General features: G+C 41.2%; 1 protein-coding gene across 6 annotated transcripts in view; it reads right to left on the minus strand.

The window, feature by feature from the left end:
- YEATS2 (YEATS domain containing 2) overlaps positions 1 to 13,835 on the minus strand; it is a 109,731-nt gene that overhangs the window by 93,506 nt on the left and 2,390 nt on the right. For 5 of the 6 annotated variants that reach the window (XM_073023418.1, XM_073023414.1, XM_073023417.1 and 2 more), the window contains exon 2: positions 588 to 706. In XM_073023418.1, the coding sequence (XP_072879519.1) occupies positions 588 to 687 (100 nt within the window). In that variant the 5' untranslated portion in view covers positions 688 to 706. Of the gene's footprint in view, positions 1 to 587; positions 707 to 3,045; positions 3,144 to 13,835 lie in introns of all 6 variants that reach the window. The other variant, XM_073023416.1, reaches the window with a different exon arrangement.

A 13,835-nucleotide genomic window follows, 5' to 3' on the forward strand; every position in this document is an offset into this window, starting at 1 on the left:
AATCTGATGTCTCTGAACCTTAATTTATCCACTGTCAGCTAAGTACAGGGGTTGAACTGGATAGATGTTTCCTAATCTTCCACCATTCATATGCCTTCAAGATACCTACCACATCTGAGAACCATATGACACATTTAATTAACACAATTAAGCATTTAAAAATAATTTTAGCTTTATCCTTGTAGCTATGAAACTACAAGTTTGATGAATCATTTTTTTCTATACACATTAAAATGTTGCCTACTAAAATTAAAAACCATGTACCACCTATGACCATCTCACGATTATAGCACACCTTTATACCTATTACAGACTTTATGATTACACCTAACATACAATGATCGCTAAAACTAACAGCTTGTCTCGCTTTCACTGTCTACTTGATCGTGTTCCTGCCAGATCTTCTTCCACTTTTTATGGCACACATGGTGTATTACTATTAAACAGACCCCTTAGCTAATCTCTCTCACAAACCCCTTCAAATTACACACAACAGTGGAAATTCATTTCATTCTAGTTCCTATAAGTCTTCTAGCGGAGGCATATGTCAATAAAGAAATAATTTCCTAAGGCAGGTCAATTTCTACCTGAATTCTCAATTGCTTTATGCCGCTTGTTTGGAAGGGCCACAGATACATCCTCGTAATCAGGGTCGGTTTCTTTGATGGTTCGCTTGATTCCAGACATGATGACATTCGGTTCTTCACTGTGAAGCAATAATAAATTAATAATTTTTAATTATTAAGTTAAATAGTTGGGTTGTTAAGTAATACTGTATACCAGTACTTACAAATGTATGTGTATATACAAAATAAATAAATTAATATTACATAATACTGGTACTTGCAACTCTGTGTGTATGTGTATATACACGCATATACATATTTCTTTTAAGACCAAAAGCATAATTTTAAAAGTTTCCACCAAAAAAAAAAAATCATAATCATCTGTTAACAAGCATCGGTTTCCCCTTCAAGAGAAAATCCTTGAACAAAGTAGCACATTGTTTAGACTTTTCAAAAGGAGCCTGGCTTTCACAGAAGAGCCCTCATAAGGAAAAAAAAGGAACCAGACTTCGATGAAAACATGGTTAGCCCACACAGTGTCTTAGAATTCACTAAGCATTTAGCATATTAGAAGACATAAGCAACACAGTTAAAGGCTCAATAAATAACTGATTACACAAATCCTTTCTCTGGTACTTAGCAAGTATCACCATTACTGATCATTATTAAAATAAACACAAATCTATAGACTTATATTAAACTAACAAGTCTGCAATATGGTAAACAAGTCCTAGGTATACAAGTCTTTGAATAAAACAATCTCATTTTAAAAAAAATATCCCATAAATCCTCTAGACCTTCATTGTCCCAGTACATCAACCACTAGCCTTATGGGGCTATTTAAATTAAAATTTAAAAAAATTTAAAATTCTGGGCCAGGCGTGGTGGCTCATGCCTGTAATCCCAGCACTTTGGGAAGCAGAAGTGGGTGGATCACGATGACAGGAGTTCGAGACCTGCCTGGCCAATATAGTGAAACCCCGCCTCTACTAAAACTATAAAAATTAGCCAGGCGTAGTGGTGGGTGCCTGTAGTTCCAGCTACTTGGGAGCTGAGGCAGGAGAATTGCTCAAACCCCAGAGGCAGCAGTTGCAGTGAGCCGAGATTGCGCCACTGCAGTCCAGTCTGGGCGACAGAGCAAGACTCCATCTTAAAAAAATAAGTGCTCGAGAGTCACCTGTGGCTAGTAGCAACTACACTGTTCAGTGTAGATACAAAACAATCACATCACTGCACAAGTTTACTGGATAGTGCTCCTCTTGCAAAATGCTTCATGAAGCACTAATACATATTTCATGAGTCAGTTTCAGAAATATCATCCAGACCACTGCTGTCCAATAAAAATATAACATGAGCCATATACAGAATTTACATTTTCTAGCAGCCAGATTTCTGACTGACTGACTGAATGATTGATTGATTTGAGACGTAGTCTCACTCTATTGCCCAGGCTGAAGTGCAATGGTGCAATCTCACTCACAGCAACCTCCGTCTACCGGGTTCAAGCAATTCTCCTGCCTCAGCCTCCTGAGTAGCTAAGATCACAGGCATGCACCATCACACCCAGCTAATTTTTGTAATTTCTGTACAGACAAGGTTTCACCTTGTTGGCCAGGCTAGTCTCAAACTCCTGACCTCATGACCCGCCTGCCTTGGCCTCCCAAAGTTCTGGGATTACAGGTGTGAGCCACTGCACCCAGCCGCAGCCATATTTGAAAAAGTAAAGTGAAATGGGTGAAACTAATTTTAACAATACATTTTACCTAACTGATATATCCAAAATATTATCATCCCAACAATATAATTGATATAAATAAATCAGCAATGAGATTTTACGTTCTTATATTTTTACCAAGTTGTTAAAATCTGGTGTGTATTTTACACTTACAGGACATCTTAATTTGTATTAAAGACCAGGCATGGTGGCTCACGCCTGTAATCCCAGCATGTTAGGAAGCTGAGGCAGGCGGATCATTTGAGGTCAGGAGTTCCAGACCAGCCTGGCCAAAATGGTGAAACCCCATCTCTACTAAAAATACAAAAATTTGCTGGATGTGGTGGCGGGCTCCTGTAATCCCAGCTACTCAGGAGGCTGAGGCAGTAGAATCACTTGAACCGGGGAGGCATAGGTTGCAGTGAGCTGAGATCACGTCACTGCACTCCGGCCTGGGCAATAAGACTGAAACTCTCTCTCTCAAAAAAAAAATTATATTAGTATTAGCCATAATCCTAAGGCTCAATAACTACTTGTGGCTGATGGCTCCCTTTCTTCGCAGCCTGGACCTATTGATTACGATAAGGAAACACGTTCAGGGTAGTTAGAGCTTCCCTTACAGTGTTAATCTATGAAAGAGACCAGAATAGCTCTCTGATTTCCAAACCTCTGCTCTACCACTAAGGAAGATTACCTAGCCAAAGGCAGAATTACTGACGTAACAGTATGTTTTAAAATAAAATTAGGCTGGGTGCGGTAACTCACGCCTGTAATCTCGGCACTCTAGGAGGCTCAGGCAGGTGGATCACCGTAGGTCAGGAGTTCGAGACCAGGCTGGCCAACATGGTGAAACCTCGTCTCTACTAAAAATACAAAAACAAAAACAGACGGACATGGTGGCTCGTGCTGGTAATCCCAGCTACGCAGGAGGCTGAGGCATGAGAATCGTTTGAACCCAGGAGGCAGAGGCTGCAGTGAGCCGAGATCATGCCATTGCACTCCAGTATGGGTGACAAAGCAAGACTCCACCTCAAAACAACAACAACAAAAAACACATACACACACAATTTAAAAGTCCCTCAGCCCTTAGTCCAGTTCTTTCACCGGTTCAGCTAGGAGAGCGGCTCATTATGTAATGTTACACATGGAAATACCACATCTGAGAGAAAACTTTTCCTACAGCTGTTATATGGTGTAATATCGTTAACCCTAAAAATAGTCTAAAACCCCCCAGCATTTATAAACATCTCGAATCAAGCCATTTAATGTTTGTTCATATTCATCTGTTACCTGCTATAATTCAGAATATAAATGAACATTTTTGGACAGACCCAGAACCCAACTATTATGTTCTATGTTTAAAGCTTTTAAAAAGTAAAAGTAAGGTCTTCTTGTTTCTTCAGCCTTCTCCATTTGGTCTGCAATTAATTTTAGACAGCCTCAGAAAATCTTCGGCTGTTACATAAAGAAGACAACCTTAAAAAATTAAATAAACTTAATTTATTCTTCCTTACTGCAGATAGGAAACTAAAAACACTTAATTACACATAAACCTAGAATCAGAGCTGGATATAGCCCAGTAAATACCTAAACTCGTCCTTGCACCATCCTATTTCCTCAGTGGGCACCTGTCTTCCACAGTTTGCCAAGAGTCTTATAAGATTATCCACAAATAGGAGTCCCAGACCAGCATCATCTTCACTTATCCATTCTACAGACTTCATAGTCTGTATATTCTTATCCCACCTCCCAAGTAATCTCAAGAATAATGGTGGCTCCCACTAAAATGGCTGGGGATCCTTGAAGTTATTTTTATTTTATCCTCACTTAAGGGACTTAAAAAACAAAACAAAACAAAACAAAAACAAAAAAAACCTCTCTTTGACTTTTGCTGTAAAACTGGAAGATGAGGAAGAGAAAAGAGAGGAATTTGGGGAGGGGGTGGAGAGAAAGGAAGAAACCAACAATGTGTTCATTTGTGCTGCCAAGATAATTCATTTTTCATGCAGCCTTTAGAATAAAGCTTTTCTTGTCACATGTGGGCATATATCTGAGCTTCTCATAAACACGTTTAAGAGGATTTAGCTCTGTACTGGGCATTTCAAAATAATCCAGGTCTGCTCTGTTACACAAGAATAACACTGTGTAATGTGTACATGTCACATGCAAGTAAATACTAGCTAGCTAAGACTAGGCACATCTGCTGAGGCAAGCTCTCATGCTGATCTAAAACATAAGTGAACGGAATGTGTAACAAATGACCAATGATAATATTACCTTCTGGACTCTTCTTGTCTGACTTGCAGATTTTATGAAAAGGAAACATGAGCAGTTGTTAGATATGGTCAATTCAACTTTGAAACAAAATGTCCAGCTAATCCTCTTTAGGTTCTGAATCAGCTGAAATTGAAAATACTGAGATGGTACTATGAACTGTTTGGAAAAAAATCTGTTACCATATACAATTTGACTGTGAGAAAGAATTTTCTCTATACTCTGAGACAAAAACTGAATAAGGAAATAAATGTAATGCTGGGACTAAAATAAGACTACCGTCATCCATTTCTCCAATTTAAACTTTTTATCTCATCAAAACAGCCTCATTACCAAAAGTAAATGTGGGCAAGATGCTGACGCTCAGGCCTGCAATCTCAGCACTTTGGGAGGAAACGGGTGGATCACTTGAGGTTAGGAGTTTGAAACCCGCCTGGCCAACATGGTGAAATCCCGTCTCTACTAAAAACACAAAAATTAGCCGGCCGTGGTAGTACATGCCTATAGCCCCAGCTACTCTGGAGGCTGAGGCACAAGAATCGCCTGAACCTGCAAGGAGGCAGAGGTTTCAGTGAGCCGAGATCAGGCCACCGTACACTAGCCTGGGAGGCAGAGACTTTGTCTCACAAAAAGAGTAAATGCTGTCAATTTAAATATAGAACATAAATGATTGTTTCCATAAAGAGCACAAGAAAACAAAGCTTTATTGAAGTAAATACTATCAATTAAAACATATCTTATCCATTCAAATAACATAACCAAGTCTGAGTTTTTGAAAAAGGTTAGAAATCAAAAAGAAAACCAAACTTTTTTTTTTTTTGAGACAGAGCCTCACTTCTGTCGCCCAGTCTGGAGTGCAATGGCACGATCTTGGCTCACTGCAACCTCCGTCCCTCGGGTTCAAGTGATTCTCCTGCCTCAGCCTCCTGATTAGCTGGGATGACAGGTGCATGCCACCACGCCCAGCTAATTTTTTGTATTTTTAGTAGAGACGGGGTTTCTCCATGTTGGTCAGGCTGGTCTTGAACTCCTGACCTCAGGTGATCTGCCCGTCTCGGCCTCCCAAAGTGCTGGGATTATAGGCGCATGAGCCACTGTGCCTGGCCTAAACCTGCAAGCTATTCTCCTGCCTCAGGTGTCTGAGTAGCTAGGACTACTGGTGTGTGTCACCACTCTCGGCTAGTTTTTTTTTATTTTTAGAAGAGACGAGGTTTCACTATGTTGGCCAGGCTGGTCTCGAACCTCTGACCTTGTGATCCACTCGCCTCGGCCTCCCAGTTGTGCTGGGATTACAGGTGTGAGCCACCACGCCCAGCCAAAAAAAATTTTTTTAGAGACAGAGTCTCACTCTGCCATCCAGACTGGAGTACAGTGGCACAAGCATAGCTCAATGCAACCTAGGACTCCTGGGCTCAAGTGAGCTTCCTGTCTCAGCCTCCCAAGTAGCTGGGACTACAGGTGTGTGCCCATACTTACTAATCTTTTTTTGAAGAGATGGGGGGTCTCACTATGTTGCCCAGGGTGGTCTTGAACTCCTAGCCTCAAGAGATCCTCTGGCCTTGGTCTTCCAAAGTGCTGAGATTTGTAAGCCACCACCCCTGGCCCCACACAAAATATTTAATGTTTTATACTTTTAAAAAACCCCAAGAGAAAAATAATTTTAGAAAGAAAATTGTATGATAAAAACCATAAAGATGATGTTAAGGTAGTGACTGGAAACTCGAGGTCTTAGCTCTCGAGTCAGGGAAGATGTAGAACCCTAGAAGCCAGTCCTAGAACTCTACCCTTCTGTTTTGCAAACACATCATTTAAGATGTGGCCAACAACATGGTGAAATCCTGTCTCTACTAAAAATACAAAAATTAGCTGGATGTGGTGGCATGTGCCTGTAGTCTCAGCTACTCAGGAGGCTGAGTCAGGAGAATTGCTTGAACCCAGGAGGCAGAGGTTGCAGTGAGCTGAGATCATGCCACTGCACTCCAGCCTGGTGACAAAGCAAGACTTCATCTCATTAAAAAAAAAAAAAAAAAAAAAAAAAAAAGCAGCCAAGTCTTGAGAAAGGAGTAAAATATGATAAATTAGACCCTTGAAAGATTTGCTATATGTCATATGAGGTATCTTCCCAATAATTCTATGTGCCTCACATCATTTGAATATCAGAACCACTGAACTTTGGGCTCTCACTCAAGACTTTTCCCACCTGGTTTAAAGGTGGGGAGGGGAGGCTGGGCGCGGTGGCTCACGCCTGTAATCTCAGCACTTTGGGAGGCCGAGGTGGGCGGATCACGAGGTCAGGAGTTCGAAACCAGCCTGACTAACATGGTGAAACCCCGTCTCTACTAAAAACATAAAAAAGTTAGCTGGGCGTGGTGGCATGTGCCTGCAATCCCAGCCACTCAGGGTAGGAGAATTGCTTGAACCCAGGAGGCAGAGGTTGCAGTAATCCGAAATTGTACCACTGCACTCCAACCTGGGTGACAGAGTGAGATTTCGTCTCCAAAAAAAAAAAATAAAAAGTGGGGAAGGGGAATCGTTTGATCATTTTCCATCTGCTTCCATACAGACGGGCATTCCTAAGATGCTGATAATGATTTTATAGTTCCTGGCCCTGTCCTTTCTACAGTCTTAAAACAAAATATATTCTCCTTTGTAAACAAGACAACCAGTGTTCCTTTATTAATATCTGAATAAGACTCTACAATCAATTTTCTATTAGCCAATGAGACATTTCAAAAATGTCTCAAAAATCCAAACCAGAAGAATGGACAAACAAATCGTGGTATACTCAATGAACTCTTGATGCAGGCAACAACAGAAATGAACCTCAAAATCATTATGGCAAGCCAAAGAAGGCAAACACAAGAGTACAAGCTAAATTATCCCACTTAAGTTCTAGAACAGACAAATTAAACTATAGTGAAAGAAATGAGAACCATAGTTGGGGGTGTGGTGTTGGGGACTGACTGGAAAGAGGAATGAAGGCTTTTTCTGGAGTGACAGAAATATTTTATTCACGTTGGGTATTCCTTACCCAAAATGCCTGGGACCAGAACTGTTTCAGATTTCATACTGTTTTGGATTTTGGAATATTTGCATATACATAATAAGATATCTTTGGGAAGGAACCCAAATCTGAACATGAAATTCATTTATGCTTCATAAATACCTTACACACAGAGCCTGAAGGTAATTTTATACAACATTTTACATAATTCAAAACATAACACAAAGTTTTGAGTATGTTTTAACTGTGACCAGTCACAAGGTCAGGTGTGAAATTTTCCATTGTGGCATCATGTTGGTGCTTAAGAAGTTTCAGATTTTGGAGTATTTAAGATTCAGATTTTTGGATTACTGATGCTCCATCTAACCTTTTTTATTTTTTATTTTTTTTTGAGACGGAGTTTCGCTGTTGTTGCCCAGGCTGGAGTGCAATGTCGTGATCTCGGCTCATGGCAACCTCCGCCTCCCAGGTTCAAGCGATTCTCCTGCCTCAGCTTCCCGAGTAGCTGGGACTACAGGCACCCGCCACCATGCCTGGCTAATTTTTTCATATTTTTAGTAGAGATGGGGTTTCACTGTGTTAGCCAGCATGGTCTTAATCTCCTGACCTCGTGATCCACCCACCCCAGCCTCCCAAAGTGCTGGGATTACAGGCGTGAGCCACCATGCCTGGCCATAAATGAAGGATTAACTAAAATATCTGCCAAAATATAAATGCCCACAGGGAACATAACTACTACCTTACATTAGTTTTCATCAATCTATATGTTGATATCGCTACATCTTCAAAGGCCCTTTAGCTAAATGTTTAAAAGAATGTACAGTTATTAAACACAGACAAATGCAAACAAAAAGACAGTAGGCAAGGCAATATTAATAACAGAATTCAAGGCAAAAAAACATGATAAAGATGATATTATTTAAAGGCACAATCACAAAAATACATCTTAAACTATACATCCAACAATATAGTATCAAAATACATACACACAAACAAACAGAAAAAGGAAAGTTTAAGAAATCACACATCTCTATATAAAATTTAAAAGATTAAGACAACATATAAAAATAGATGATAGGCCGGGCATGACGGCTCACGCTTGTAAACCCAGCACTTTGGGAAGTTGAGGCAGGTGACTCACTTGAGCTCAAGAGTTCAAGAACAGCCTGGGCAACACGGCGAAACCCCATCTCTACAAACAATACAAAAATTAGTTAGGAGTAGTGGCAAGCACCTGTACTCCCAGCTACTTGGGCAGCTGAGGTAGGAGGATTGCTTGAGCCCAGGAGATGGAGCCTGCAGTAAGCTGAGATCACGCCATTGCACCTCCAGCCTGGGTGACAGAGCCAGACCCTGTCTCAAACAAAACAAACACTACAAACAAAAAAGATGATACAGATATATATCTGGTAGTTAACAAGCCAGATTTAACAAATACACACAACTCTGAACCCAACAGAAAAAAATCTTTTAAAAATATCTATGAAAGTTCATTAAGGTCAGATGCAGTGGCTCATGCCTGTAATCCCAGCATTTTGGGAGTCCGAGGCAGGTGGACCACTTGAGTCCGAGGGAGGGAGTTTGAAACCAGCCTGGCCAATGTGGTAAAACCCCCTCTCTACTAAAAATACAAAAATTAGCTGGGCATGGTGGTGGATACCTATAATCCCAGCTACTTGCGAGGCTGGGGCAGGAGAACTGCTTGAACCCAGGAGGTGGAGGCTGCAGTGAGCCGAGATCATGCCACTGCACTCCAGCCTGGGCAACAGAGTGAGACTCTATCTCAAAAAAAAAGTTCATAAAATGTAAAGCATATAATAAGATCTGAAGAAAGTCTCAATTACTGCAAAATGTAGAAATATTACAGCCACATTCTGATCTTAATAAAAATTTGTATTAACTCACCATTATATGGAAAATAAGACACTCTTCTAATAACTCATGACTCAAAGAAGAAATTAAAAGTAAAATAACAAACTATTTAAAAACTAACAACGTTGAGAACACAGTATCTCCAAACCTATGGAAATGTGGTCAAAAGTCACCATCAGAGGAAAATGGCAGACCAGCTTTCACTGCAAATACACATACAAATCCAATCCAGCAGGGTATTCAAAGCATAATCCATCATAACCAGAAAATGTTATTGCCAGCAACAGAAAAAGAAACAAGCAAAATTAACAAAGGCTAAATCCTAAAACCAAAAATCCAGAATGAAGGTGATTTGTACTACACAAGCCGACTGTTGGAGCTTTAGAAAGCTTTTTTTTTTTTTTTTTTAGATGGAGTCTGACTGTGTTGCCCAGGCTGGATTGCAGTGACGCAGCATTGGCTCACTGCAACCTCTGCCTCCCAGGTTCAAGTGATTCTCCTGCCTCAGTCTCCTGAGTAGCTGGGACTACAGGCACCTGCCACCACACCTGGCTAATATTTTTTTTTTTTTTTTACTAGAGACAGAGTTTCGCCATGTTGGCCAGGCTGGTCTTGAACTCCTGACCTCAGGTGATCCGCTTGCCTCAGCCTCCCCAAGTGCTGGGATTGTAAGCATGAGCCACCACGCCTGGCCCCTTTAGGTACATTTTAATGAAACTGACTTTCAATAATCCAAATACATATGATACACTTCATGAATTCTATTTTGAAAACTAAATATGGCAGCAGCTTCACCCCAACACCATCCATGTTTCCCAAAGACTGTTCAATGTACACTCTAAGAATATATATTCATTTTAATATTATACTGAGAAAATAATTAAGCATGCAGAAGCCCTATAAAAAGAACCAAAATGTGTATTTCAATGTCAATTTAAATTTCTCCACTTATTTAAACACTACTCGTAACACTGTCACCTCCCATTGATACAAAGAACTGAAAAAATAAAATACACCCAATCGTCTTTCCCAAATTATGCTCATTTTATAACAGAAGCAATAAGAAGTTATCTATTAGGTTGGTGCAAAAGTAAAAACCGCAACTACTTTTGCACCAACCTATGTTAAAGGAAAGACTCAGACCAAGGGAACTCCAGGAGAGAGAAGATTCTGTTCTGATTCTCGCCAGTTAGTACTGACAAAAAAAAAAAAAAAAAAAAAAATTGCTATGCTAATTATTCTAAGTCAGGTCTGACACACAAAACCTTTTGAATATGTTCCCATTTGTTGGTTAATATATCACTTTTTCTTTAACTCATCTGGTATCCAAAACAAAAACAGATCTTTATGTAAAAATAATCACAATTTTATACTGGACTTGAATGGTGAGAAGCTGAGAGGTCTGGTCATTAGGACTGATATGATGTGGGACATTTCTAATATGACATGTAAAGAGCTGAGCAAAAGACAGCTGAGCTCAAAAACACTGTCTCATTATTTCAGTATTACATATTTCCAGGTCAAAAACATCAACTTTCCTATAAATAAAACGGCTTTAAGACTACACAATTTGCTAATATGGTCAGCCCCCAGAATCCATTCTGGCCAGCATTCTGTCTACAACCTTGCAAACTAGCACATACAAGAGTGTAGGATAAAACAGCTCTTCTAAATTATCCATGCCACTGCTTCTATCCATTAACGCACCTGGACAGCTGACTTTAGGTAACTTTTATCATTCCTTTTTTTTTTTTTTTTTTGAGACAGTCTTGCTCTGTCACCCAGGCTGGAGTGCAGTGGCGCAATCTCGGCTCACTGCAACCTCTGCCTCCCGGGTGCAAGAAATTCTCCTGTCTCAGCCTCCTGAGTAACTAGGACTACAGGTGCACACCACCACGCCTGGCTAATTGTTTTGTATTTTTAGCAGAGACGGGGTTTCACCATATTGGTCAGGCTGGTCTCAAACTCCTGACCTCTGGTGATCCACCCACCTCAGCCTCCCAAAGTGCTGGGATTACAGGCCTAAGCCACCACACCCAGTCACTTCTACCATTCCTTTACCCCACTGGTTCAACATACTTTTTCTGGAAGAATGAGGCATGTGGGATGTTTAAGGGTTTTGAGATTTTTAAGGTAAATTCTTTTTTTTTTTAATTTTTTGAGACAGAGTCTCACTCTGTTGCCCAGGCTGGAGTGCAATGGCACAATCTTGGCTCACTGCAACCTCTGCCTCCCGTGTTCAAGTGATTCTCTAGCCTCAGACTCCCAAGTAGCTGGGATTACAGGCACACACCACCACACCCAGCTAATTTTTGTATTTTTAGTAGAGATGGGGTTTCACCATGCTGACCAGGCTGGTCGTGAACTCTCGACCTCAGATGATCCGCCCACCTCAGCCTCCCAAAGTGCTTGGACTACAGGTATGAGCCACCGCGCCTGGCCTGAAGCAGACTGTTTCCATATCGTCTGTCCTGTGGTAGTTAGGGGGGAAAAAAAGCTTTCAAAGGCTGGAGTTTACTTCATGGATGAGTTGGAATTTGATTCTTGAAGGATGAAGAGCATTTCAGTAAGCGGAGAAGGTAGAGGTGAAATATGAGCCCACTGGAAAGTAATTGTAAGATGTTCAGGCATGTGAACTTTGATGACTGCAGCCATGGAGAGGTAGAACTAGTTCTAGGCAAGGGCTGTTTATCCTGCTTGTCTGAGGAGTGACCTGTGGGGGAACCTGTTAAGTGGCTGTAAGGAAAGCTGAGGGTGAGGAGAATGCAGTGGGGAGGCACTTCAACTTCACCCACAGTGCTTTTAATGGCGATTGTTATGTATTTTGTTTTCAAGTTTTAATTTGAGAGTGTGGATACACTTTTTTAATTGAAATATAATTCACATAACTTAAAACGTACTGTTTTAGGCCAGGAGTGGTGGCTCATGTGTCTGTAATCCCAGCACTTTGGAAGGCCAAACCAGGACTGCTCGAACCCAGGAGTTTAAGACCGGCCTGGACAACATAGGGAGACCTTGTCTCTACTGAAAAATAAAAAGAAAAAAATTAGCTGGGCATGGTGGTGTGTACCTGTAGTCCCAGCTACTTGGTAGGCTGAGGTGGGAGGATCACCTGAGCCCAGGAGTTCAAGGCTTCAATGACCTATGGTTGCATCACTGCACTCCAGCCTGGGCAACAGAGACAGACCCTGTCTCAAAAAACATATATATTGACCAGCCGGGCCCGGTGGCTCAAGCCTGTAATCCCAGCACTTTGGGAGGCCAAGGCAGACAGATCACGAGGTCAGAAGATCAAGATCATCCTGGCTAACATGGTGAAACCCCGTCGCTAATAAAAATACAAAAAAAAAAAAAAGAGCCAGGCATGGTGGTGGGTGCCTGTAGTCCCAGCTACTCAGGAGGCTGAGGCAGGAAAAGCCGTGAACCCAGGAGGCGGAGCTTGCAGTGAGTCGAGATAGTGTCACCGCACTCCAGCCTGGGGGACAGAGCAAGACTCCATTTCAAAAAAAAAAAAAAAAAATATATATATATATATATAGACACACACACACACCACTTAAAAGTGTGCAATTCAGTGGATTTCACTATATTCACAAAGTTGCACAACAATCACCACCATCTAATGCCATAATGTTTTCATCACTCCAAAAAGCAACCACTTACCTCTTAAGTGTCACTCTCAATTCTCCTCTCCCTGCAACCCCTGGCAACTACTTTTTGTGTCGATAAACTTGCCTGTTTCTGGACATTTCGTATAAATAGAATCATACAGCACGTGGCTTTTTGTACCCGCCTTTTTTTTTTTTTTTGAGACGAAGTCTCCCCCTGTCCTCAAGGCTGGAGTGCAATGGCGCGATCTCCACTCGCTGCAACCTCCACCTCCCGGGTTCAAGCAATTCCCCTGCCTCAGCCTCCCAAGTAGCTGGGATCACTGGCCTGGGCAACAGACTGAGATTCTGTCTCCAAAAAAAAAAAACAAAGAAAAAGAAAAAAAAGAAAAAATCTGCTTCATAAGTCTTGTTTTCTGTGAGAAAACTGCATCAACTCCCACCATCTACTTTCTATCATGACAGAAAACAGACTGAAAGCAGGGCAGGACCAAAGGCAGGGAGATGCGGAACAATCCAAGAACGTGGCAATGAACATTCAAGTAAAAATCCATGGTTGATGAGAAGAGGACAGGACCAACTATTTCTGAGAATCTATCCTAAGGAAATATGGAGCAATGTACATCATACGTGGGCTGCACTCAGAGATCTACAACGTAAATGTTAGTTCTCCTCTTCCTATGGATTTGATAATAAAAAATAACCCACCGCAAACGATCATGCATCCGCTGAATGAACATGAAGCACTGGAAACTGAAAAACGTGGGGAGAGCTCTGAATGCTGTATGTCAAGCTAC

The sequence above is a fragment of the Chlorocebus sabaeus genome, chromosome 15 (assembly GCF_047675955.1).
Source record: "Chlorocebus sabaeus isolate Y175 chromosome 15, mChlSab1.0.hap1, whole genome shotgun sequence".
In the NCBI taxonomy this organism is placed as follows: Eukaryota; Metazoa; Chordata; class Mammalia; order Primates; family Cercopithecidae; genus Chlorocebus; species Chlorocebus sabaeus.